Consider the following 26811-nt stretch of genomic DNA (forward strand, 5'->3'; position numbering starts at 1 on the left):
TGAGGTAGGTTAGGCTGAGATAGGGCTGAGCAGGGATTTGAACCCAGGTCTCCCATGTCCTAGCCTGACACTAACCACTACACCACTACTGCCTGATGGGGCTTGGAGTCCAACATATGAAAGGACACAATGATGCCTACCCCTTGTGCATGCCAAAACAGATGGGTGGGGTATTAGTGGTTAATAATAATAATAATAATAATAGACAGGGTGAGGGGGTACAAACATTAAAAAAATAATACAGACAACAAAACTACCTTTTAGCTGCACAGGTGCGTAGCATGGTGTACAGAACAATTTACAGTATCCCCAATTCTCAGCACTCTTATCTTTCTCTCTCTGTGTGTGTTTGTAAAAACAGCTCCCAAATATCCCCCCCCCAAAAAAAACCTTGACTTTACTTAAAAAATAATAATTCTATATCAGGAATGGGGAACTTTTCCCACTCACGCTCTTCCCTCCTTTTTGGGTATGTGTGAGACATGCACCAACAATTGGCTTCGCGAAGAGGCAAAAGAGCTCTCGTGCTCGTCATGACTGCACACGTGCACACGAGCGGTGCTTCCGCGCGTTAAGCCGGGCTATCCACACGGGGACCCGGAAGCGAGCGGCTACCTACATCTCTACAAACTTCCATATCTCTACAGCGTCTATGAAGTTCCGCCCTCGGTCCCGCCCTGCCCCGCCCCTCTGTCAGCCTCCGTCACGTGCTCAGGGCGCTCGGACGCCCGGCGCCGCCCTTCGCTTGTCCCGCTGCGGAAGTGACGCAAGGACGCCGAAGGGCGGGGGAAGGAGGAGGAGGAAGAAGGAGAAACAAGCTGGTGAGGAGACGCAGGAGGCGGCGAAGGGCCCCCCAGGTGAGCCTGGCTGGCTGTGGGGCAGAAGAGGGAGGGGAAAAGGGGTTTCAAAACACTATGGAGTTTGGGGGTGGGGGGAAAGGAGAGTGAAAGGACCCCTCACCCTCCCCCATCCCATCTCTCCTTCCTTACTGAGTAATCTGGGAGCTTTAATTGCTGTAATTAATCGTGTTTGTCACCGAATGGCCCTGCTGTTGTTAATTTATCTATTGCATTGATGTCCCACCTTCTTCCCCGCCGAGGAGCTCAAGTGGGGAACGTGGTTCTTCTCTCCCCTTCTCCGTGTAATCCCCACAACGACCCTGTGAGGTAGGCTAGGCTGAGAGACAGGGACTGGCCCAAGGTCACCCAGGGAGCTGCATGGTTTAATGGGGATTTGAACCCTGCTCTCAGCCCAACACTTTAACCACTACACCACACTGTCTCAGTTAGGTTCAGGGGTTTCACAGGTTCAGCTTTGGGTAGAGCTTAGTTGGGTGCAACCCATCCTATTATGTGGCTAAGATCAAAGTGAAAGATATGTTGTGTAAATCATATTTACGACGGCTTTATTTTGCAAGTTAACTATAACTCTCTGCTTATCAGTTAATGCATTATATCTACCTTATTACATCTTTATTACGTATGGATCAACTGTACATTATATTACCAGTGTATTATAGTATCGTTTGTTAAAAATAATTTTAGCATTATGGATCTTATCAAATGTTAGTTGCTGTTTCCAGCTGCATGAATGTTTTGAGGTCTCTGCCTTTTCAAACATATCTTTGATTTTTAAAACCGTTTTTCAACCTATTGTTTTGATTATATGGCTGTCATTGTCCTTGAGACTTACGGTAAGTGAAAGGTGATCTATAAAGGGATAAATTAATAATAGTAATAGTCGTACCTGGCAGTAGATCCGTTGAGTTGCTTCCATTTAAACTGCACTCAAGAGCAGACCCACCAAAATGAAGGGGCCTAAGAGCCTAGGACTTGTGGATCAGAAGGTCGGCGGTTTAAATCCCCACGACGGGGTGAGCTCCCGTTGCTCCATCCCAGCTCCTGCCAACCTAGCAGTTCGAAAGCACGTCAAAGTGCAAGTAGATAAATAGGTACCGCTTCGGCGGGAAGGTAAACGGTGTTTCCGTGCGCTGCTCTGCTTCACTAGAAGTGGCTTAGTCATGCTGGCCACATGACCCGGAAGCTGTACACTGGCTCCCTCAGCCAATAAAGCGAGATGAGCACTGCAACCCCAGAGTCGGCCACGACTGGACCTAATGGTCAGGGGTCCCTTTACCTTTAGGAAGTCATGCCCATTCATTTCAGTGAGCCTACTCTGAGTAGGACCAACACTGGTTACAATGAAATCAGTGGGCTTGAGTAACAATGACTTCAGTGGTTGACTTTTTGAGTTGGACGCCACCCTAAGTGTTGCGTAGTGGGTCACGTCTCTCCTCCCCTGAGGACAAGGTGGTCCTTTATGACCACAAATGATAGGTTACCTACAATTCTATACTCTATATAGAATATGTAATTACATTGTATATAAAGACTTAACAACAGTAGATAAAACTGGAATTAAATTTAGTATTACTGTTTAAAAAAATCATGGTGAAGAAGCAATTATAGATGGGCTGGTCTTCCCTGCCTTTGGAGGAAGAGTGCAAAGGTCCCTCTTGCATAAACTGGAAACTTAAAACTATAAATAGAACTGTTGTGTGATAAAGTATAATTAGTTTTTGAGTTACTTTAATAGTGATTTACAGGCTTATGCAGATTTTTTTTTTTTTTTGCTTGGGAAGTTAGCATGTTGTTTTCCAACTGTTGGTATGGAGGTAATCATGTTTTGTTGTCAACTTACTAACTGTGTGTGTAGATTGTAGTAATTTGTCTTAACTTTTTAAATGAGTCATGGGAGCTGCCCCCCCAACATAAGCTGGGAGCTTAACATTATTATGATTAGCAGTATTATATGAATTTTATTTATTTTAGCATTATGTTGACATCACTGTTAAATGCAATAATAAACTAGTCAGTGTTGCAGGGTGGTTGTCAGGAGACAAATGGGAGTGTGGACTGGGGACAGGTGGATGCATGTACACCAAGAATTATGCAACAGGTATTCTGAGCATGTGATCAGTCAAGGAATTTTTGTAACCAGTACCAGAATTTGGATCTCATGTTCTGACCCACAAAAGATCACTATTTGCTTTCCCCCAAGTGTTGTTTTCTAGGAAAGTAATTTATTCCTGCATTGCAGGGGGTTGGACTAGATGACTCTCAGGGTCCCTTTCAACTCTACAATTCTGTTATTCCATGAGCTGTGGGTGGGTGTTTTTTTTTTTTTAGTTACTGCTTTCGTTAAACAATTGGGAGTTAGCACCCTTTGCTGCTATAAATCAGAGATCTACCAGTAGATCCTAATCTACTTTCTGCCCACCCCCCGGCCTTACACCACCTTCAGTTCCCTGAGCTGGGATAAACAATATTATTTTTGTAGCATCACAAAAAGGCAGGTTCCTGCTCCTGAGGGCCTTAGCCTATAAAATGCAGCAATTTGTTTCTTCCACTAGGCAAATTTAAGACTAATCTCCAGTGGCAGGGAGTTCCACATCCAAAAAGGAAAAAATATCCAAGCAGCTTACAACACATTAAATAAAACAATCCAGCATAAAACAAATTCAAGCTGCAAGGACAATATTTCATATCCTTCTCTAAGTGACATTTTGCGTTCCTCATATTCATCATCTACTTAATTTTTATAGCTGCCCCATAGCAGAAGTACTCTAGGAAGCCAGTGTGGTGCAGTGGTTAGTGTCAGACTTAAGACCTGGGAGATCAGGGTTCAAATCCCCTCTTAGTCATGAAGCTCACTGGGTGACCTTGAGTCAGTCACAGCCTCTTAAACTACCTCACAGGGTTATTGGAGGAATTAACTGAGGAGCGGCTCCTTGGAGAAAAAGGCAGGATAAAAGGAAGCTCTTCTGCTTATCTGCTTAAGAGAGCTGGAGGGGCCAGCTAGATGGAGATGTCTGTTGCCAACATGGCATCCAGATATCTCCACGTGGTTACAATTGGGCCAGTGTCAGTCGCAAAACGTGCCGGACGCTTGGTTAATTTCTAACACTTACCCCAAGGGAGGTAGAGGCGGTGGGGAGGCTTCCTATGGGGGTAAACAGAGAATTGAGTGTAAGGAGGTAAACAGACATTTCTGTCCTGTGAGCAGATTTAAAAATCTACCTGTAGACACACTAAACTGAAGTGTATATGGACATATGAAGATGCCTTACTCTTGTTAATAATAATAATAATATTAATACTAATACTAATACTAATACTAATACTAATAATTTATTTATTTATACCCCGCCCATCTGGCTGGGCTCATGTCCCCTAGTGCTGTTGACTTTTCACTAACAGCAGCTGTCCAGAGTCTCTTATAAAGAGTCCTCTCCCATCTCTTCAGCCTGGGTAGCTTGGTTGGTTAGAGCGTGGTGCTGATAACACCAAAGTTGCCGGTTTGATACCTTATGGAACAGCTGCATATTCCTGCATTGCAGGGGGCTGGACTAGATGATCCTAAGGATCCTTTCCACCTCTACAATTCAATGGTTCTCCTAAAGGGCAAATGCTGTAGCTCAGTGGTTGGGTGTCTGCTTTGCATGCAGAAGGGCTCAGCTTCCATCCTTGGCCTCTCTGGGTAGCACTGGGAGAAACCTGAGTCTGAAACCCTAGAGAGCTGCTGCCAGTGTAAACAGTTCTGAGTTAAAGGGGCCAACTGATTCAGCCTAAGGCATCCCATAACTGAAGGGACCTTTTGCATACACAGCACAGTGTGCTGTACCAGGAAGAGACGGTGGCTCTTCGCTGATGGCGACCCATCAGCACAACAATCTGCCTAGTGTTTTTTCTTCGTGTTTCTCTCACGCTTTTGAAGAAAAACGATGCTTGGAGTTCTGAAACTAGAGGAAGACTCCAACTTCCTTTCCTCGGTCCTTCCTGCAGCTTGAATCCCAGTTCTCTCCCTCTGTCCCTGCCTGTTGCCCCTTGCATTTCCCCAGGCCACTGAGCCTAGTGCTGCCTCTAGCGCAGACGTGGCTACAGCCAGTTTGTTCTGAAGATTAATCATCTGGAGCTGATTAGTTTATTAGATCGGAAAAGGGCGGGGTGCGTTGGGGAAGCAAGCTTGGAAATGTTAGGGGCTTGTGCTGGAAGAACAATTTTGATGTTGGTATGTTACTGTGGTTTGGAAAGCGAAACTGCTAAAGAGGTCCTCCCACCCCCTTGAGTGGATGTGTGCACCCCAGACTTTCTGGTACAAGTTGAATACCCTACCCTGTGCGCAGAAGATCAGCATTTGGACACCACATGGCTAAATCCAGGACCCAGTTGTGTTTGTGCCCTCTCTTTCACCCCCCGCCACCATTTCTGTCACTAGCAAGAGATTGGTAACTGTGTTAAAGAGGATTTTCTGGGAACTGATTTTCCCCCTGGGCTCTTGCCCTTCCCTCCCTTGTCCACCCCATTTTTCAGATGTAGCTGCTGGAATGCTGCACGGCTACTGTTTCCGTTGCACTTTGTGTAGCAGATTGACACTGCTGCCCTTATAAAAATGAGCTCCTCACCCCACAGCTTTCTAGCTCTGGCTGCTGTCTTGACTTGCAGGCAGCTCAGCCCCTCCCCATGATTCTCTGGTGACCTCACAACTTGACTGCCTTTTTAAAATGCCTGTCAGGGGTTGCAGAACGCCTCCCTCTCCCCCTCTTTCTCAGCACCTTTCTGTATTAAATGGGTCAAGGGCAGCTATCCCACTGTGTGCTGAGTGCGGCTGTGGAGTCGAGTTGCCTCCTAGATCCTGCAGAGGATTCATGGAAAATCCTGATGATGAAGTCATCCCGGTCCTTTCTGTTCCCAAGGCTTCTTGCATACCGGTGTCATTCCTGAGTGCCTCTGCCTGAGTGCCTCTGCGTGTTTGACTCAGCAGGAGCAAACATTTGCACACTCTTAGATGTATTCCTGGCCTGCAAAGGCAGCTCTCCTCTTTCCCCATCAGCGCTGGGCTGCCAAGTTTGCTTTCAACCTCCTACTTAGAAAAAGGGTGTTTTCATTCACTGGTTGTCAGCTGTTCCTGAGGAACAGCAGAAGACTTGCTTGCTTTCTCGTGGCTTAGTTAGGACAAGCTTAATCATTTTCTGTTTGTTCCTTGTTCCGTATGAACCTGTGCAGTTCCCTTATTCTGAGTGAGGTCACTGGGACAGCTAAACCAAGAAGCTCCTCACCATCTTCGGCAGAAGGATATTTTCCCTGTCTTTCTGGATGGAGAGGTTGGGTAGAATGAGAGCTCCTTGCTTCAAGGATGGCCTAGGCTGAGTAATTCTGCATGTCACTTCCCCTGTTCCAACTTGAAATGTGCAGATTCTGGGGCTCTTCAGTCTTGTACAGCGGCATTATTTCTTTCTCAATTTTTTTATGTTAAGCAAAAAAAACCAACAACAAAACACCCCTAACATGAAGAAGAATGCTGAGGAACTCAGTGCTTTCTTGCTTGGTGACTGTTTAGTTCCAATAAAGATGTTACTCTTGGATTCTCTCTCCCTTTGGATGAACACTCTACCTCCAGTTTTAATCTCTGTATATTTTTCATATTTGCATCTTGTTGTGCAGTGACCACTTCCCTTGCCTACCAGCTCTATGCAGGTTGCTTTTGCACACAGCTCCTGCCCCAACTGGGCCCTCCTTGCTGACTTGTTTTATTTTGGTCATTTGAAGGAATGACAGACTGCCCTTGCAGGCCTCCACCCACTGGGCGGGACACAGTTTGCTTGACTAGCCCTTGCATAATCTCCTTGCAGACACACGTTGAGTGAGTTGCACAAAAGCGCCTACCTTGCATGACAAATCTTGACAGTGTCAGTTTTTCCTTCTAGGTCCTGGTGATAACTTCATAGCTATCAGGGTGGCTGATAATGCATTTTCTCTCTGTGCTGTCTTGATAGTTTTCCGCAGTTGGCCTCTTGTTCCTGCAATTATACTGAATTGCTGTGAACTCATATTCTTATCACATGATGCCATGAGGCTGTTTCTCTTATGTTTGGGGTGTGAGTCGCTGGCTGTCAGGAGCAGGATGACAATAAATTACATGGCGTTAGTAGAGTTAACTTTCTATTCAAGGAAACAAGGTCAACTCAGGAGGCTGGGCCTAGTGAGCCCAGCAACTCGTCCCAGTAAATCTTGCTCCTATAAGGCAGTTGTGCAGACTGAAGGTCCCTGGCCTTTCCACAGTTGCCTAAGTCTCTTCCTCCGCCCCTGATTCCATCCCAAGCAATCTGAAACTTCGTTGCCATGCCTGTCTGCTCCACCCTCTTCATCCCTCTTCTGTCTTTGCTTTGCCGTCTTCTGGTTCTGGGAGACCAGGGGGGAGGTGAGCTGGTCACAGCAGGAGGGGGAGAACCCCTGGCTTTTTCTGCAGCCTGACTCATCTCTGCCAGAATGGTGGAAGAATGATAGTCACAGACCTGTTTTACACACAGACTACACATAGCCCTGTGTTGCCCACTCTAGGCATTGCCATCATAAGAGGGATGCATATGTAAAAACTACAGTCCCTGAATGCAAAGCATGGCATAGCCTCAGTCAAACAGCACTCATATTTTGGGTGGGCAGGTTGGTGAAATAGTTGACAACCTCCCGTAGTGATTTTGGTGCCAAGACTTTCTCTCTTTCCAGTGCAGATAAGCTGCCCACCAGCCAGGCTGCTATTTAGCTTGGCCTTAAATCTTGTTTTTTGGAACCATTTTATGTTTATAGCTCAAGTTCTGGACTGTCTTGGCCAGTGTGTGTGTGTTTCCTTTTGCTGCTAAATCTTGCAGCGTATTACCTTCTAAGAACATGAGAGGAGCCTGCTGGATCAGGCCAATGGCCCATCTAGTCCAGCATCCTGTTCTCACAGTGGGAAACCTGTGGGAAATCTGCTTTCTCTCTTGTGGTGGCTTCCAGCAGCTGGTATCTGGAAGCATTGCTGCCTCTGACCATGACGGCACAGCTGAGCCATCCCTGCTCGTAGCCATTGATAGCCTTCTCCTCCATGATGAGACTCATGGGACTCATTGCTAATCTATCTAGTTACAACACTCTATGACATCTTTCCCCATCCTGGTGCCCTCCAGATGTTTTGAACTACAGCTCCCATTGGCCCCCAGCAACATGCAGCTGTGCTGGCAGGGACTGATGAGGATTGTAATGCAAAACATCTGGAGGGCTCCACGTTGAGAAAGAAGGATTTCTAGGATTGCATAACAGGAGCTCTGCAACTTGGAAGATGGCTTTGCTCCAGTAGCATTTTATTATTACCTATCTTGAACTCCTGAGAAACTAGGGAGGGGAGGTGCTGTGTGGCATTTTATTCCTGGCATTGCACATGCCACTTTCCCCAGCTGGTTTCTTTGATTTGTGTAGGACCTCCCTCACTTTTACTTATTTGAGTGACATTTAAAAACAACCCCCTTTTCCCTCCCACCACAGCAGGAGCAAGATGAGCCTGAAGTCGGAACGCCGAGGCATCCACGTGGACCAGTCCGAACTGCTCTGCAAGAAAGGATGCGGTTACTATGGCAACCCGGCTTGGCAGGGCTTCTGCTCCAAGTGCTGGAGGGAGGAGTACCAAAAGGCCAGGCAGAAGCAAATCCAGGAGGACTGGGAGCTGGCTGAGAGGTAAGGAGGTGTTGGCGCCAGGGAGAAATGCTTAGCTCCAGCTTTTGTAGCATTTGCCACAAATTGCATGTTAATCTGTGGCTTGAATTGCTTTTTTAAACAGCCCTCTACAAAGATAATGCTTAGTAAGATGTCAGTTCTTTGGTAGGATGTCGGGTGGGGACAGCTGAAGTGTATGTGTGTGTGACTGAGAGGGGGGCGTTTTGGTCATGTCTGTGCTGAAACTGCAATGTGGAGAGCAAGGAACATGGGAAGCCGTGGGAAGCAGTAAGGAACATGGGAAGCCAGCTCATGCTGAATCAGAACACTGGTCCCTCTATCTCAGTATCCAGAACGGATTTTGTTTGAGAACTGAGACACCGCTGTATATGGTCTAGCAGCTGATTGTCTCCGTTCTTGGTCTAGCAGCTGATTGTCTATGTTCTTGCACTGCCAACCCTCCTGGGACAGTTAAGGGGAAATAAAATTGGTTGGGCAGTTGTCTGGATAGGGTAGAACAAAGCTTTCGGAATTCTTATGCTTGGTGTTTGTGTACGTGCGTGTGTGCTCACGCATTGGAATGGACCTCAACATCCTTTCACACAGTATAAAGGGATCACATTCTTGTGCTCTGGGTGCAAATGAATAAATGAAATTTCTGCAAGTAGAAAGTTGGCAGACTGTGAAATGAGCGAGATAAAACCATTATGCTTGATCTGCTAATTCTTCTGCTTGCGGGGGGGGGGGGGCACATTCAGAAATGGTCTACACTTACTGCAGTCTATAGTATTGCCATTCCCAGCCTGCTGCAAGGTGTAGGCCAGAAGCCTGGCTTAAATGTGTGACCTGATTTTATTGTGGAGCCTGAATCTGACCCTGGAGGAGACAGGAGGGATTCCCAGCTGCCGTGCTTCTTGCTGGAACTAACTGTGGCTCTGTTTTCTCCACCCGGTTGCAGGCTTCAGCGTGAGGAGGAGGAGGCCTACGCAAGCACTCAGCACCCTCAAGGGGCTCAGTCGCTCACATTCACCAAGTTTGAGGAGAAGAAAACCAACGAGAAATCACGGAAGGTGACGACGGTGAAGAAATTCTTTGGGGCGTCATCTCGACCTGGAACTAAGAAGGGTAAGGGGGGGGGAGTGGTTAGGGGGGCTTTTAAAAACAGCAGCTGGGTAATGATTTCAAGTTTTTCTATTTCACTAGTCTTTTGGATTGGTAGACAGCAATTATTGTGGCCCTTTCCAGACTCTTAAATCACTTGGTTTCCTAACTCGGAAAAATATTATTTTACGATAAGCCAGCAGAGCTCTCAAAGTGCAAAACCCACAGCACATACAGCTGCATTACCTTTATTGTAAAGGAAACGTTACAGCTAATGACAGCATTGAGAGCCATGTTTGGTCCTTTGTTCTCAGCAGAGATGATTTTTGAGATGGCCTTTCTGTGCAGGGTTGGAAGAAGGGGGCTGGGGCCAAGGCCTTGTGGAAGCGAGACCTTGCAACCCAAGAGTATCAGTCTGCAGTTTCAAAGGACAGGGGCAGGAAGACACAGCATAGGCACTGGGAGATTCCCCTCTCTGCCTGTTTTAACCCCTTCACGCGCCCTTCTCAGCAAGTCCTATCCCACACTTCCAAAACTATAAAACTACCTGCGCTTCATCAGGGCCTCTCTTCCTGTCTGTGAACAAGAACTGCCAGGTCTTTGGTCTCTCCTCTCCTCCCTCTCCCTTAACTGTGTCACCCTTGGGAGTCCTTGCCTTCTTTGCATTTGTTCCAGCCGCTCAGGAGTCCAGCGTTAAGTCCGGACAGCTTGGGAAGGAGCTCAGTGCTGATAACCTTCTCAGGGACTTGAAGGAGATTTTTACTCCACCCTGGGAACTCTCTTCTCCTGCTGAAGGTAACGCGGCCCAGCCGCACCAAACCTGCCTCTCTGCTCATTTTAGCAGCTTTGCCGAATCCAAAGCTAGGGTTGTGCCAGGAGTAGCTCCCATAGCGCCTCTCATCAATTGATCAAACTGCTTCCTTACCACCTTTCTCGTGTTGGAATTGGAAACACCGCAGTCCTTCAAATTGAGCGCGTTCATCATTTCCCTGCAAGACGACACAAATAGCGGTTCTGTTATTTTGGTTGAGCTTTCTGCCGGAAGGGCCAAGACCACGACTCAAGTTAAGCAAAGAACTAAAGCAGCAGTCTTACTATTTATTGATATATTGCATTTTTGTCCCACCTTTTCTCCAAGGAGTACGAGGTGGCATACATGGTTGCCTTCTCTCCTCATTTAATCCCCCACAACAACCCAGTGAGGGTCAGTTAAGTTGAGAGGCAGTGAGTGGCCCTCGAAGTTGCCCAGTGAGCTTCATGGCTGAGTGGGGATTCGAACCCTAGTCTCCCAGGTCGTAGTCCCAACCATAGTCCTAACCATTATGCTACATTGGTATTTCTACCTCTGCTAGCTTGGGCTATGGAGTAGAAAGTTACAGTTCAATACAGTCATACCTCATGTTATGTTCTTTCAGGTTACGTCCTGCGGCAACCTGGAAGTGCCGGAAAGGGTTACTTCCGGGTTTCGCCACTTGCGCATGCGCAGAAGCGCAAACATGATGTCACACACATGCGCAGAAGCGGCAAATCACAACCTGCGTGTGCGCAGACGTGCCGCTGCAGGTTGCATTCTTTTCATGTTGCGAATGGGCCTCTGGAACAGATCCCGTTCGCAACCAGAGGTACCACTGTAGAAGGGAGCAATTTTACTATGAGGATGCAAGAACATGGAGGGGCTGCACTGAGCGAACTGTGGAACCTGCTTCCGCAGGAGGCAGTGATGGCCACCGATATGGATGGTTTTAAAAAAGGATCAGACAAGTTCATGGAGGATAAGAAGGCTAGCCTTGTCTGCAAGCCGTGATGGCTTTACTCTGCCTCTGCGGTTGGACGCAGCAATGCTTTGAATACCAGTTGTTCTGGAAACTGCAGGAGGAGAGAGAGCTGTGGTGCTCAGGTCCTGCTTGCAGGCTTCCCAGAAGAGGCATCTGGGTGGCCACTGTGAGAGCAGGATGCTGGACTAGATGGGCCAGCAGGCTCCTCTTGTGTTCTTAGGTATTTAAGCATCACAAGGCTGTGTACAAAAATACCTGCAGAATAAATAAAATAGCAGCTGGCATCGGGTCAGAGCAGATATATTTCAAGCTGTTGTGATCACCTGGTATCAGGGTCTAGCAAAGGTGGGAGAGAATATGCTTTTAGTGAGATGCTGAAGGGTATTCTGTGTATGCGCCTGCCTGGATTCGGAAGAGAGGCTATTCCATGAGGATGTCCTCCCGCTGGTCGCAGTCAGGCAAGTCTCTGCAGGCTGCAGCACAGCCAGGAGGACTTTGTCAGACGACCTTAGCTGCTGTGGAAGGAGCAGGCAGCTGCCCAGGGGCTGATGGGAATTGTAGTCCAGAACCTCTGGAGAGCACCTGATCAGCAAAGGCTGCTCTGCAATTTGCTGGGGGCCTGCAGGGGCTTTTTCTTAGAGAGTTTCTTGCCATTAAGCAGTATGTAAATCTTGTTTAGATAAATAAAATAAGAAGCCAGAAGCTACCCATGTTCCTTTGGGAGGAAGGGAGGGTTATAAATGTAATTAAAACATTCCAGAAGCTAGCTTAGGAGCCTAAAAACTTGGTTCTTTCCTTCAAGAAAATATGGATAAAAAGACTTGCTGCATTCCACACGGTTTTAACTTACAAAAGTGTTGAATGTGCATAATGGAGTCTCTTGTGTGCATTGATGTTTCTTTTCTTAGGTTTTAAGCAAAACTAAAAATTCTCAGGCCTTGAGACTGTTCTGAATTGGAATATTTCCTTCCGGCTGTAAGAAGGGCAGATTTTTTAAAAAAGCTCTGAGAGATAGAAGCTGTTGGATCAAAGCTGCCCCTCCAGGCCATAACAGTGAAAAGGGGAAATTAGGAGTTGTATGTGACAGAAATGAGATTATATTATTTCTAATTTTTTTTAGGTCAACTATTAGTGTTCTTCTTCCTTTAAAAAAGCAAGTCTTTGAATGTAGAAATAGAACAGGGCTGAAGGTGCCCTTTGTCGTAATTATAACCACACACTATGACTCTGCCCCTAGTCTGCAAATTGACTGACCTTACATAATTCTAGTTTTGCTAGTCTTGGGAGGGGCAGGGACTCTGAATTAATTTTATTTTATTTTTCAGTTCAATTCAGTCCAGTTTATATTCGGCTCCTCTTCACTGAGGAGCCATGGGCAGCAAACAGATGTACCATTTGAAACAAAAACAAAGCAAACATTTTAAAACATTCTAAAAACATAATAAAAAACATCTACAATCAGTTTACCGTTCAAAAAATTACTCTACAGGCCATTAAACACATTTTTCCATCCCATGTTCTCAGGGTTGCCAGGAACAGTCTTCTTCAGTCTCCATATGCACCTGGGTCAATAGGAACATTTCTCCTGAATAAGGAGGGAGACAATCACACTTCACTAGGGAAGGTATTCCGCAACCAGGGAACCTCCACTGAAAAGGCTCAGTTGTGGGTCAGCACCACCAAGAAGGCCTCACTTGCTGGTCATAGGGTCTGAGGTGGTTAGTATTGGGGAAGATGCTCCCCCTCCAGTTGCTTGACCAGTTTTCTTGCTTCTAAAAATTAAGCAGTCTTAACCCACACACTTCCAACCCTACCTTTGTCCCAATAAGGACTAGAAACAAGTTTTTAAGGAATAAAAAGAGAGCTGTGTGTATCCACAGCCGTATCCTGCACTTTTTTTGGCTTTCCGAATCCAAGCTTTTCTGTCTGCAGCGGTTTTTGTTTCTGTTTCTTTGCCTTTCCCTAACCTGTTTTTTCAAGGGTTCTGTGGGATCCAATTTTCATATAAACAGCTTCCTACATGGTTTCTGTTGTGCTTGCACGACACATTGCCCATTCACCATATCTGTCCGGAAGGCTGATGGGAACCCAGGAAACAGCCTTATATTACGCTAAGGCAGATGTTGGTCCATTTAACATGGTGCTTCCTACATTGACTGGCAGCAACTCTCCAGTTAGAGTATTCCCAGAGCTACCTGGAGATGCTGGGGATTGTACCTTGGACGTTTTTGCGTGCAAAGCAGATGCTCTCCACCACTGAGCTGTGGCTCTTCCCTGCTGCCACAGAGCTAGATCTGATGTGCTTAAACTACAGGGCGGTACAACTCTTGTTTCACAGAAAGCTGCCTTTCTGTTGGGCCATTGGACCATCTGGCTCAGTATTGTCTACACTGGCAGGCAGCCTCTCTCCAGAGGTTTCAGACAGAGCAACCAGCTCAACCAGAGATACTGGGTATTGAACCTGGGACCTTCTGCATTCAAAGCAGATGCTCTGCCACTGAGCTGCAGCCCTCCCTTAGGTCCCCCAGCTTTTCCTGAGCACTACTTCTTTGTGTTCTTCTGATCACAGTAGGGCTCTCCTCTTCCTTGCTGCTTTTTGCCAAACTTCTTATGAGCTGCCCTGATTGGCTGTTTCAAGAAATTGTACTCCCTCCCTCCTCACCTAAAAGGTGGATCTCGTATTTTTGAAGTAAAAGAGGGCTGTTGATGGCTACTAGCCATGATGGTTATGCTCTCCCTCAACAGTTACAGTGATGCTTCTGAATAGTGGTTGCTGGAAACCACAGGAAAGGAGAGGGCTCTTGTGCTCTGGTACTGCGTTCGAGTTCTCACAGGCATCTGGTTGGCCACTGTGAGAAGAGGATGCTAGACATAAGTGGGCCTGATTCAGCTGGGCTCTTCTTCTTATCTTAACCACAACTCTCATCGACTCTTGACCAAGGGTTGGGGCTGATGGGAGATGGAGCCTGGCAGTGGCTGGAGGACTATAACCCCACTCCCTGCCCCTCAAGCGGGGGGAGGGGGGACTCTGAAGAAGGAACACATTGCTTCCTGTAGTCCTGGAGAAATTACAATCCTCTGGCACTTGCTTAGCCAGGAAAGTGGCACAACCGTAGTGCGAGGCTTTAGGCTGATGTGGATGTTCCTCTAGATGACAGTTTTCACTGATGCTTTGCCTGCCTTTGAGCTTCCTGTGTGTTTCTGTGTCTTGCGGTGAGTCTCCACCTTCCTATCCCCCGCCCCACCTGTTCAAGTAAATGGTTTGGGGGGTTTGGTGTTTGTGTGAAAGGGGCTCCAAAGGGGCAGGCGTGCTTTTAAGCCTCCGCCGTGTACATTGGGCTGCAGCAAAGTCAACAGTGAAGACGCTTGGTGTGACCAGTTGCACGTCTTCAAGACCCCCATGTAGAAGTCACTTAAAAGATAATGCCAGGCTGTGTATCCTCTTTGGGTAGAACACTGTTTCCTGGACACTCTCTGTCTTCAGTGTGTGTTTCTGTGTTTGTGTGTGTGTGTCTTGTGCTCAGTCCCACAGCCCCACTAATTTCCTAATCCATACATTTTCCCTCTCTCGTGCCCCTGCCCCTGAGCTAGATACACAAACCCAAAAAGGGTGTAAGTGCTTTTTGTTTGTGTTTAAAAAGCTCAGATAAACTCATTTGTATTGCCATGTGGTTCAGACATCTTAGTGGTGCCTCATCATGGCTTTCTTTTTTTTTAGGGGGGAGGGGGTGCCTAAAATACAAAAAAGTTGATATTCAATTTTGTTAGGTCTGTACGTACTTAATTTCCTTACCCCATCCATTGGAAATGAGGTTAGTCTAAGCAAATATGAAAGGGACACGCTCTCTCTCCCTCTTCCCCCTGCCCCCCGGAAATCAGTAGAGAGAGGTGCATTGAAATAAAACTGATAGTGATAATAATAATTGAGACAGGATATGTAAGAGAGAAGATACCATAGCAGGAAAGAAGGAAAAAAGAAAGGGGGAAGAAAGAGATGAAGGAAGAAGAGAAGGAAAGAAGGTGGGGGAAAGGGGATGAAAGAAGGGGGGAAAGTGTGTGTGTGTAAGTATGTATAATGCAGAGGGAAGGCACTCAGAAGTCAGGTAGCTGGAAATAGGTTAAAAGAGGAGAGTTTTTGTGCATGTTTAAAAGAAGTTGCTCCGGTGGGAAGGTCAGCTTACCTGGACCAGCCCTGCCACAGAGCAGTGATAAGCAATTCATTGCCATCTTGCATCACTGCATACTAAGGAGCTCCTGGTGGTTGGATGCAATGGTTGCTGAACAGCCATTATTTAACATTTGTATCCCACCTTTTCTTTTCTCCAAGGAGCTCAAGGTGGCATACATGGCTCTGCCCTTCCTTATTTAGCCCCCACAGCAACCCTGTGAAGGGTTATTATTTAATCTATTTATATCCCACACCTTCTCCCAAGCTGGGATTTGAGGCAGCTTCCCCCACTTAAAAACATTGTTGCAAAACACAAATTAGTCATAAAAAACCTAGTTAGTAGTTAAAATATATCAGGTTAATTGCCTGCACCTTAGTTTCCAAAGGCCTCTCTGAACAGCAAGATCTTAGCATGACCTCTCGGAAGGGGATCTCACAATGTGGAATGTGGGAGCAGCCACAGAAGAGGCTCTCTTTCAGATTGCCAGGGACACAGGGAAGGTGCTCCCCGAGGACATTAGCACCTGGGCAGATTTGTACAGGGAGATGCGATCTTCCAGGTAGCCTGGGCCCCAGCCTAAAATGGTGAAACGCCTCCTGGTGTCTTCCCCTCCCTGCTGCAAACCGACATCTGTCATCGTGTGCCCTGCCTCTGACACATTTGTGCTTTGCTCGCTGTTGTATTTGTGAAACGCAAACTGAGACTGTCCTGTGTTTTGTTCTCTCTCTCTCTCTCTCTCTCTCCCCCCTTCTCCCTCTCTCTGTTCGTTCCATCGCTTTTCGCTCGTCTGCCCTGCTCCATTCGCGTCGCCTTCTCACGCTCCATCCTTCCATTCCGAACAGTCCTGGTTGGCAAACGGAGAGGTGGGTGACTTTCCGCTGCATTTTGGAGCGCACCATGACAGTGTTTGGCTTTGCTTGCGCCTTTTTGTTTGCAACCTGCGGAATGCTGTCTTGTCTTGTTTTTGATCGGGGCTGGTGGCCGTTTTAAAACATTGCATTGCTTAATTTATCTATTGGAGCCTGCTCTTTGGCCGAAAGGGCTCCCATAGCGGCTAGCATGCAGTCAATTGCATCAAGACAGTTCCTGCCCACACAGGCTGACAATCCATAAACAGAAAGTGCGGCATACAACGGAAAAGGAATGGGCAGGGAAGAGGAAAATCCAAACTCAGGCACCATGGAATCATAGAATGGTAGAGTTAGAAGGTACAGCTGAGGGTCATTTAGTCCAATCCCCTACAGCACAGTTCTTAGAACGACTAGCCGTTGCAGTTCAGGAGCAGGAGGTGCCTAAAGCAGCTGTACTTTTGGCAAAGCTGATGGAGTGAGCTGCCTGCTTCCCATCTTTCCCACTGAGGCAGTCTGGTGGTAAGGCTGCCCCCAGGCAACATCTGAGGGAGAGGAAACCTTGTCAATCTGGAAGTGCCTGGATGGAGCTTTGTGCTTTCTGCATATAAAGCATCTACTCAGGTACAGTTCTCCCAAACCATTATTCTATGGCATAGGGGGCCATGAGGGTGCCAGTACCTCCTCTGGCGCCAGCGAAAGATCACCTCAAAAATCCACAGCGCAGGGGAAACCCTTTGCTCCTCCAGCTCAGTTTCTGTTTGCACTGGCTTGGCTTTCCCTACATTGAACATGCCAAAATTGGATACCCACTTCTTCCCTTCCCTTCCGAACAGAGGATAGATGCAATGTTGATCCCCCCCCCCCAGTGCCCACACCATTTTTTGGCTGCTATTTCTGCTCTTTTCGAGGTGGCAACCATTTTGTGTTCTCCCCCTCCCTTGGCAGCCATTTTATGACAGGCGCACCACGGACTTTCTCAACATTCCAAATGGAATGGTTAGTGAACCCTTTGCAGTTCATAATATAAACCTGGCAGAAGTCAAATAATGGGGTGCCCTAAGGGTTGTGCCGTCTTCTCTCCCGTAGATGTCCCAGACGCTAAGGCTCCCAGCCCTTCGATCAGCCGGCAAGTCAGCATCGAAACGGACCGGGTGTCCAAGGAGTTCATTGAGTTTCTCAAGACATACCATAAATCCGGCCAGGAGATCTACAAGCAGTGCAAACACTTTTTGGAAAACATGCATCACAAGCGGGTAGGTCCCTGTCGCAAGAGCGGAGAGGCCTCGCTTTCCGTCGGAGGCTCTGGGAGTGAGGGTGGGTGGAATTGAAACCAGGGACTTGCTTTTGAAGGAGTGAAATTAATGTATATTAGGTGTTGAGCTGACTTGTGAAAATAGAAAATAACTATGCCCCTTTAAAGAATGCGAATGTCCTGATTATCTGCTCAAGTAGTATGCTTTTGTTATATTTATGGGGAAAGTATGCATACGTACTTCAGTCTTTACTGCAGGAATATTTGAAATTTGGCCCAGATGGAGCTGCCACATCTTAAAATAATCCACTCAGATTTTATGTTGGTTTTTTGGGGACAGTTGGCAAACAAGGGGGAAGCTTTGGAAATAGATATTGAGGAAAACCAATGCAGGCGTCACATCTGAAGACCCTCTGACAGGATGCCATCCAGCCTCTGTTTTCATTGGAAGGTGGACCACCTTTTGAAGTAGTCTGTTCCACAGCTGAGCAGCTACTGCCGTCAGAAAGTTCTTCCTGATGTTTCGTTGTAATCTTCTTTCTTGTAACTTTGCACTGCCTGTTCTCACCTGCGCGACTGGTGCTCTTTTCCAGGACCTGAGTATTGAGGAACAGTCCGAATACGCCCAGGACTTCTACCAGAACGTGGCAGATAAGTTGCAGAGCCGCTGGAAAGGTATTTCTCATTTCTGCTCTTAGCTGCTGATAGGTAGTGGGGCTTGGGAGGGAGGCATGCACACATATTACAGCTTCGGTTGCAAAACAGCTACGGCCGTTCTGGGATTGGGAAAGCTTGAACACAGTTGTCCATTCATTGGTAACCTCACAGTTGGACCTCACAGCTACCCCATCTTGCTCACAGCGGCCAACCAGATGTCTGTGGGAAACCCTCAAGCAGCACTCTCCCCTCCTGTGGTTTCCAGCAACTGGCCCTCTGCCTGATTCCCTGTAATCTCGCTTCTTGCAATGAGGGAACCACCAGAAGGCCCTTGGAACTGGAGCTGGATCTCAGTGTCTGGGCTGAATGAGTTTCCTTTCCTTTTCTTTTTTTTGTATATAATTTTTATTAAATTTTCTGTTTTACAGTTTAAAATACTCATTTTTACATCCTTAAGATATCAGTGACTTCCCTTCTTCTCTTTCCATGGTTCATTTTACGTATCATTAATCCCTGCATATTTTACAAAAACTATACAATTCAGTATTCTATTATTGCATCCATCAAAACTTCTTTACACTGTTGAATTTATCTTAATGCTGCCAGCGTTTTCAGCTACACACAATAATTTCCCATATATTCAATAAACATTTGCCAATCTTCTCTAAACGTATGTTCTTCTTCTCTTTTTCTGTATGTTAAGTCTGCAAGCTGCACATATTCTGGCAACTTAAGTTGCCATTCTCCTTTGATTGGGACCTCGCTCGCTTTCCATTTATGGGCTAACAAAACACGGGCCGCAGCAGTAGCATACATAAGGGGCTGAACGAGTTTGCTGGTTCAAGGGAGCTCACTCCTGGTCTGATCTAGCAGGACAGCTCTTAAAGGAGGGCTCCTGACTAGAAGATGCTCAGGTGTTTTCTCAGGCAGCAGTTGGCTAAAAACAGGTGGAACTTGGTGCAGACCCTGCCTCCGCTTCTTCGAACTGCGTGGGGGAAGCCAGGTATTCTTTGATCTCAGCATGTCTTTTTTTCAGTGTCTCCAGAAAAAGCGGAGAAGGCGATGGACCAGATCGAGAAGTACGTCATGACTCGGCTTTACAAATACGTTTTTTGCCCAGAAACCACGGAGGATGAGAAGAAAGACCTTGCTGTCCAAAGGAGGATCAGGTGTGGCTCTGGGAAGGCGGGCTGCCCCCTTGGGGGAAGTTGCTCTGCCTTCAGTCAGCTTGATAAGCCTGTATGTAGTTGCTACGCTTCTGCCTGCTTCAGGGTGGCACCAAGGGGTGTCCTTGCCTCGTTTGTAAACCCCCATTAAAAAAAAAAGTTTCAAAATGACCTTTTTGGTAAAGTATGCAAACAAATAAAAAAATGTAAAAACAAGCAGGAGTATAGTCCACTAAGCTAAAACAAAACACAGTCTGGGTGGGTTACCACTGACCCTAGCATGACAAGGAACGCAAGGGATTTTGAATTCATTTTATTACATATTTTTATACCACTGTATAGCAATTAAAAATGTATAGCAATAAAAAGAGAAAATCATACCAAAAACTATCATTTTCGTTTTTGAAAAGCAGACATTCATTACCCATTGTGGAAGACGATGCATTCTTAATTACCTGCATAAGCCTGGCAGAATAGGGGGAAAAAATCAGCAGGCATTTAAAAGTTAGCACAGAAGGCGTCTGCTTGACTCTCCAGTGGCAGAGCTTTCCACAGGACTTTTACACAGTCACAGTAATCACGAGTAGCCCATTTATAAGCCTTTGTGTGCTCTTTTGTCTCAGCCCCTGTAGTTTTCAAGCCAGCAACCAATGTTGCTTGGGGATCTTGCCCATCCACACAGATTTTTGAGTGGCAGGTGGGGGAACCTGACCCTGTAGTTGGGTCATGCAAGTTAGAGGCCACTGCGTACTATCAAATATACATTTTTAGCTGGATTCCTCTTGCATGTCTCATCCCTCCCCCCCAATAAATTTTCTGCTACAGTCAACTTTGGTCCATCAGCCTTTAAAACAAAATGGTGCATGGTATATCCCTAGTGATGAATGTCTAATCGGGCTGCTCCTGATAATGAAAGGAGGATTAATGTCTTGTAATTTGTATTCTGTACACTATGTTAAAAACAGAATAACAATAGCAGCAGCAAAACGATGTTTTGAAAAAGCAATTTTCTGCTATTCATCCCTGTAATTTACTTAATTGTAAGTTTTTATTTTTACATGGTTTTTACCGCAGGACATCAGGTTCAGAAAGGAGTATTACATGGGTTAGTTACTAATTTTACAAATAAGATTAAATCAATTTCATTTGAAGATTATATATTAGCACACCAAGCCGCAGAAATAAAAAAATAAGTAGTTGGTGGTTGTGTTCAGTTTTTATAATATTTTTTTCTCACATTTTTTCTGCTTTTTTTTTTAAGTCTTGCTTTAAAATATTTTCAGCTTTTTGAGCATGTTAGTTTGCCAAGAAGGTTAAACTACAGCCACATTCATGCCATACGTGAGCACTCTCACGCCACAGTCATGGCTTCCCCCAAAGAATCCTGGGAACTGTAGTTCATTTAAGGGGGTTGACCACATCAGTCTATAATTCCCAGCACCCTGGACAAACTACAGTTCTGGGGTTCTCCGTGTCTGCTAAAGCGACAAGAGAGTGCTTTAAGTGTAGCTGTAACTTTGCTTCCCCAAAATCCATAATCTTAGAATTGTAGAGTTGGATGGGACCATGAGGGTCATCTAGTCCAACCCCCTGCAATGCAGGAATCTTTCGCCCGACATGGGGCTCAAACCCACAACCCTGAGATTAAGAGTCTCATGCTCTACCAACTTGATTTCTTAAGAGCTTCCTCTTTCTCTCCTCCTCTACTTTCAGAGCTTTGCACTGGGTCACTCCTCAGATGCTCTGTGTTCCTGTCAATGAAGAAATCCCCGAAGTCTCCGACATGGTCGTAAAGGCCATCACAGGTATGCCGAGGGATGCTGGGTCCCAGCTGGCGCAAGGGCGGGTGCAATGCCATGATCTCTTTGCAAGACCATTGCCCAGCCTTAAAATCACCGACACAGAAACAAATATGTCTCTCTGCTAAAGCACCATAACAGGCGGCCCTCAAGAACATGGATGCAGCCCATGGTGTGTGGCTTTCTCTGCATGTTTCCATGGAAAACAATCCAAGATTGGATTGGGATTGACCGCTCAAGAAACAGGGGCATCTTTGTGTTTCTTACAAGATTCCCCAATGTTTATTGCTCAGGGCCATAAGCTCAGCAGTAGAACACATGCACTACCCACAGAAAGCTCTACTAGGTCCAGGTCCTCAGTATCTCCAGGTAGGGCTACCTAACTGTGAGAGCCAGAGGGAAAAGTAGGCTACATTTCGGGCCACACCTAAGTCAGAAAACTGTACATACATGCACCTGTGTTCTCCAGAGTTAAAGGGCTTATTCCAGCTAGGCAGAAACACTCCAGAAGAATAGGAAGTAGCGGTGGTGAGAGAGCGTGGCCTAGGGAGAGTCCCAAGGACACCAGAAGAGTCTCAAGGGTCAGGCCAAAGACCCATCTAGTCCAGCCTCCTGTTCTCACAGTGGCCAGCCAGATGCCAAAAAGGGAAACCAGCAGAAATTCAGCAGCATTGCTGCCTCCAGATGTGGAGGCAGGACATAGATAAAGGTAAAGGGACCCCTGACCATTAGGTCCAGTCATGGCCGACTCTGGGGTTGCGGCGCTCATCTCGCTTTTCTGGCCGAGGGAGCCGGCGTACAGCTTCCGGGTCATGTGGCCAGCATGACTAAGCTGCTTCTGGCGAACCAGAGCAGCGTACGGAAACGCCGTTTACCTTCCTGCCGGAGCGGTACCTATTTATCTACTTGCACTTTGACGTGCTTTCAAACTGCTGGGTTGGTAGGAGCAGGGACTGAGCAACGGGAGCTCACCCCATTGCGGGGATTTGAACCGCTGACCTTCTGATCGGCAAGTCTTAGGCTCCGTGGTTTAACCCACAGCGCCACCCGTGTCCCAGGACATAGATAGTAGTCATCAATACCTTTCTCCACGTATTTGTCCAATCCTCTTCTAAAGCCACCCAAATTGGTGGCCGCCTTTGCCTCCTGTGGCAGGGAGTTCCGCCGTTTGTGCTGCATGAAGTTACTTCCTTTTGTCCATCCTGAATTTTCCAACGTTCAGCTTCCGTGGGTACCCACGAGTAGGACGAGAGGGAGAAAAACTTTTCTCTACCTGCCTCCCCCATGCCATGCATAGTTTTGTAGAGGGCGCATTCGGCTTGCCTTCTCTCCAAGCCAAAACACCCCAAAGGCTGCAACCTTTGCCTCTTCACCCCCTTGACCTTTTCTGAACCTCTACAATATGAGGGGAGGTAACTGGAACTGCATCCCGCATTCCAAATGCGGTTGTGCCACCGGCTTGTATAGCAGCACAAAACCTTGGAGAGCTGCTGCCGTTCAGTGTCAGCAGTGCTGACCCGGATGGACCAGAGCCTCTGACCTTCCTATCTGCCAGAGCCTCTGTGGGCACATGGCTGCTGGAGAATGCACCCCTGCATAACCCTCTGGCTTCTCCCGTGTCTCGCAGACATCATTGAGATGGATTCCAAGCGTGTCCCCCGGGACAAGCTGGCCTGCATCACCAGCTGCAGCAAACACATCTTCACCGCCATCCGGACCACGAAGGACGAGCCGGCTTCGGCCGATGACTTCCTGCCCACCCTCATCTACATTGTCCTGAAGGGGAACCCTCCTCGCCTCCAGTCCAACATCCAGTATATCACCCGGTTCTGCAATCCCAGCCGGCTGATGTCTGGCGAAGATGGTTACTACTTTACAAACCTGGTAGGTACATCGGGGGGTGGGGGGCAGGAAGCAGGGGCTGGTTCATTGTTACAGCTGCCCATGCATTGGTAACCTCGTGACTGGACTACTGCGATGCGCTGTGTGTGGGGCTGCCCTTGGGGTTGGTCCAGAGGCTGCAGCTGGTGCAGATGGAGGCAACTGGTTTGCCGGGGGAGGGGGGCAAATGCCACCAGCACATGACGCCTTGCTTGTGGGATTTGCACTGGCTGTCGATTTGCTGCTGGGCTAAGTCCCTATATAGCTCAGGGCCTGGTTATTTGAGAGACCACCTTATCATCCCTTGTACACCCAGCTGATTGCAGTCTGGGAGAGTCTCCTGCAAGTTTTTCTCTCCCCAGACGTCTTTATTGCAAGTTCAAAAGGTACATAATTATATGTGCACTAAACATGGTGGGACGTAAATAAAAAAAGAGAAAAAGAGAGACAGCACCTGTGTAGAAGGGAAAATAAAGGGGAGAGGGAAAAAACCCAAAACTCTATACTTTACAAAGTTGTTATTGCACTTCACCAGATCTTAACCTGTTACAGTATTTGTAAGAGTGGATTCCAAATATCATTGAATTTGTCTAAGTCTGCGTTTATATGCAAGTTGTTGTGAGTCTGTATAAGTCTTCAATTGTAGAAGGGAGCCACATTTTTATTTTTCTAATGAGACTGATACTAAAGACTGATACTGATGAACTGATGAATTGGAGTCTCCTGCTAGTTGAGGTGGCCAGAACTCTGCACATTATTCCAAATGCACTTGCACCATAGATTTGAATAATGGTGTTAGGGGAGGGCTAGTACCTCTGGTGGGGGACACATTGTGTTCCTCCTGGGGTAGTTCATCCACCTTTGGTCCCTACCCTGCACTCAGCTCTCACCTGTGGCTCCTAAAAGCTGTCAGCATTGAACAGTGGCCACACCCCGAGAAACAGCTTCAACTGGCCAGCTAAACCAGGTGAGAGTATTTGATGGAGTTAGGGACTTCCCCTACATGCAAAGGCAGGTTCTGGATTGAGCGGACGAGACCAGTCATGGGTCCAACGACAATAAGGCATTTTCTGCCTGTGCTGTAGAGGGAAGTGAGGGGCAGATGGGGCTCATCAACCTGGGAAGGCAGCCCATCTAGAAAAAGGAAAACTGATCCTAAACCTCGCTGCCTTGCGGGATATTTTCAGGAGAAGAAAGGGATAAGGTCTAAACCCTACACATATCCAGAGTGGAGTCCCTAAGGTGGTTGGATGGTGCCTTGTACGCCTCCTTCCGGCACCTCCTCCAGCCAAGCTGGTGCCAACATATTGCCCTGCTTTCCTTTGGACTACATTGGCAAGGCTGGGGGTGGGGTCTTGTTCTCTGGGCAGCCCAGGACCCCCCTACACACTGTCCAGGCTTGTGCCGGCCCAGGGAGGTCACATTGCTGCTGCTAACATAGCAGTTAGACTTCACCCCTGAAGGCACACTCCATTGTCTCTCGAGACAGATGGATGCCAGCAACAACTGTGATATTGCCTGTTTCATTTTCAGTTCCTTTCCTAACGCTCCCTACCATAGAATTCGCCCTTTTCTTCCACGGCCGCTGCTCAAGAGTAACTTCAAGCAGCTGGAATAAAAACAGTGGCTTAGCTAGTCGGGCGTGCTATGTGTGTGTATGGATCTTGTGCTTTGTGTAGCGTGGGAATAAATGTGGTGCATTTCCCTCTGCCTCCAGTGCTGTGCTGTCGCCTTCATAGAGAAGCTGGATGCCCAGTCCCTCAACCTGAGTGAGGAAGACTTTGACCGCTACATGTCCGGCCAAGCATCCCCGAAAAAGCAGGAGCCGGAGAGCTGGCCGGCCGACGTCTGCGTAGGAGTCCGGCAGATGTACAGGAACCTTGACCTCCTCTCCCAGCTCAACGAGCGGCAGGAGAGGATTGTGAGCGAGGCCAAAAAACTCGAGCGGGACCTCATTGACTGGACTGACGGGATCACCAAGGAGGTCCAGGAGATCGTGGAGAAGTATCCCTTGGAAATCAAGCCCCCCAATCCGGCCTTGGCTGCCATTGACTCTGAAAACGTGGAGAATGACAAGCTGCCGCCTCCATTGCAGCCCCAGGTTTACGCTGGGTGATGAGCACCTTCCGGGGCTCAGAGACATCCCTCCCTCTCTGTCCCCCACCCCGCTTTCCTCTGCTTGGGGAGTGGGCTAAAGAGGGGCAGGAAAATCAGAGGAATTTAAAACCGGCACATTTTAAAGGTACTGTTTGCTGGCAAGTGTGTCACATGATACTTATTTTAGCCAGAGTTAGCCAGCTACTATGAGGGCTGTGGGTTTTGTGTGTTCCTCGAAACCAGTTTAACTTCTTCCTTTTTACACAAATCCGGTATAATTTTTAAGAAACACAGGTGGTTTTTTTCTCTGCTCCCCCTGTTCTCCCTTCCAGGTATGCATGTGTGTGTGTGTGTGTGTGTGTGTGTGTGGTATTTGGTTTGTTTCTCTTTTTTTAAGTGAAGTTTTTGCTGGTATTTTTTTCCTGCTTCAAAAATAAAAAATAAGGTGGTTATCAGCACTTTGCAAGGGATGCCAAGTTGTAGGTAAAAAAAGCTAGAATGGTACTCTTTTATTCCTTCTTGGGGGCGGGGAGAAGGAAATATGTTGTAAAGTAAATATTTAACAATTGTAAATAGGTTTGCAATATTGGGCTTGTGCTTTCACCTGCATGGCATCTGGTAAGGAATGCTAAATGTTGGTTTTTGTTTCTTTACCGTCAATGAGTTAAATTTACTGCTTACAGGTTTTTTTTTCCCCTCCCCAGGAATTGTGGGGAGGTGGAATGGCAGGAAGTTAGAACCTTGTAGTGGGAAACAGTTTGCTTTATCTTAACTGTATACCTTGACCAAGGCCATCTCCTCAATATTCACAATTCCTCATCCAGTTACTCTGGCCTCCCCTAATCTGGTGCCCTCCTGATGTTTTGAACTTGTCCTATGTGTCCTATGCTGGCTGGGGCTGATGGGAGCTGTATTTCAAAACATCTGGAGAGGGCACCTGGGTGGGTGCAAGCTGAATTTATACAGAGAGAGAGAGAGATGAAAATAACCCTTTCTTCCTGTGTTGTCCTTCAGCACAACTGGGTCTCTTCGAAGTCAGCAAAATCGGGCAGGACCCACATGTTTATGAGCCAGTTATCACTGCTCTAAAAGCAAACAGGATTTGGCCCATCATCAGTGTGGGATTAAACGTGCTCGAAAAGTGTGGCCATTCTCCCTTTAAAAAAAATAACAACCTTGAAATGTTTTTTCATTGCAAAGCATTATTTGTAATTGTGGCAAAATGACACCCTGTGTTAGAGAAAACTGGACAGCGTGTATATACGTAGCCCTGTAATGTTCACTTCTATCTGGAATTTCAGCCTGGCTTTAGTGCAATGCGAGGACCAGATCTGTACCTGCAGGGTGAAAGAAGGCCGGCCAGGGTAGAGACATGGAATGTGTAATGGCTGCAGAAGACCACACCAGCCCTCTTCCCCTTTCCCTGCCTTTCCCCGTATTATTTGACACATTAGTGGGACGAGATTCTGTGGAATCCTCAACCTCTTGAAGTTGCAGGTGTCACTTTTATGGATATACAGTACGAGTGCGTCTTA

The 26811-nt window shown here is 47.0% G+C and overlaps 1 protein-coding gene across 3 annotated transcripts; it reads left to right on the forward strand.

Annotated features, from left to right (window-relative positions):
- Nucleotides 1-755: 755 nt before the first annotated feature.
- RABGEF1 (RAB guanine nucleotide exchange factor 1) lies at nt 756-26462 on the forward strand. Of its 3 annotated transcripts, none has more exons than XM_028707318.2 (10): nt 756-857; nt 8361-8549; nt 9487-9653; nt 16416-16436; nt 17511-17677; nt 18270-18351; nt 19370-19502; nt 21213-21304; nt 22926-23182; nt 24897-26462. In XM_028707318.2, exons 2-10 carry the CDS (start codon nt 8371-8373, stop codon nt 25293-25295), a joined length of 1497 nt encoding a protein of 498 aa, XP_028563151.2. In that variant the 5' UTR covers nt 756-857; nt 8361-8370; the 3' UTR covers nt 25296-26462. The 3 variants fall into 3 exon arrangements, with proteins under 3 accessions (XP_028563151.2, XP_028563153.2, XP_028563152.2); XM_028707319.2 differs by having other exon boundaries at nt 799-821; XM_028707320.2 differs by lacking the exon at nt 16416-16436.
- Nucleotides 26463-26811: the final 349 nt, after the last annotated feature.

The sequence above is a fragment of the Podarcis muralis genome, chromosome 15, assembly GCF_964188315.1.
Source record: "Podarcis muralis chromosome 15, rPodMur119.hap1.1, whole genome shotgun sequence".
Classification (NCBI taxonomy): Eukaryota; Metazoa; Chordata; class Lepidosauria; order Squamata; family Lacertidae; genus Podarcis; species Podarcis muralis.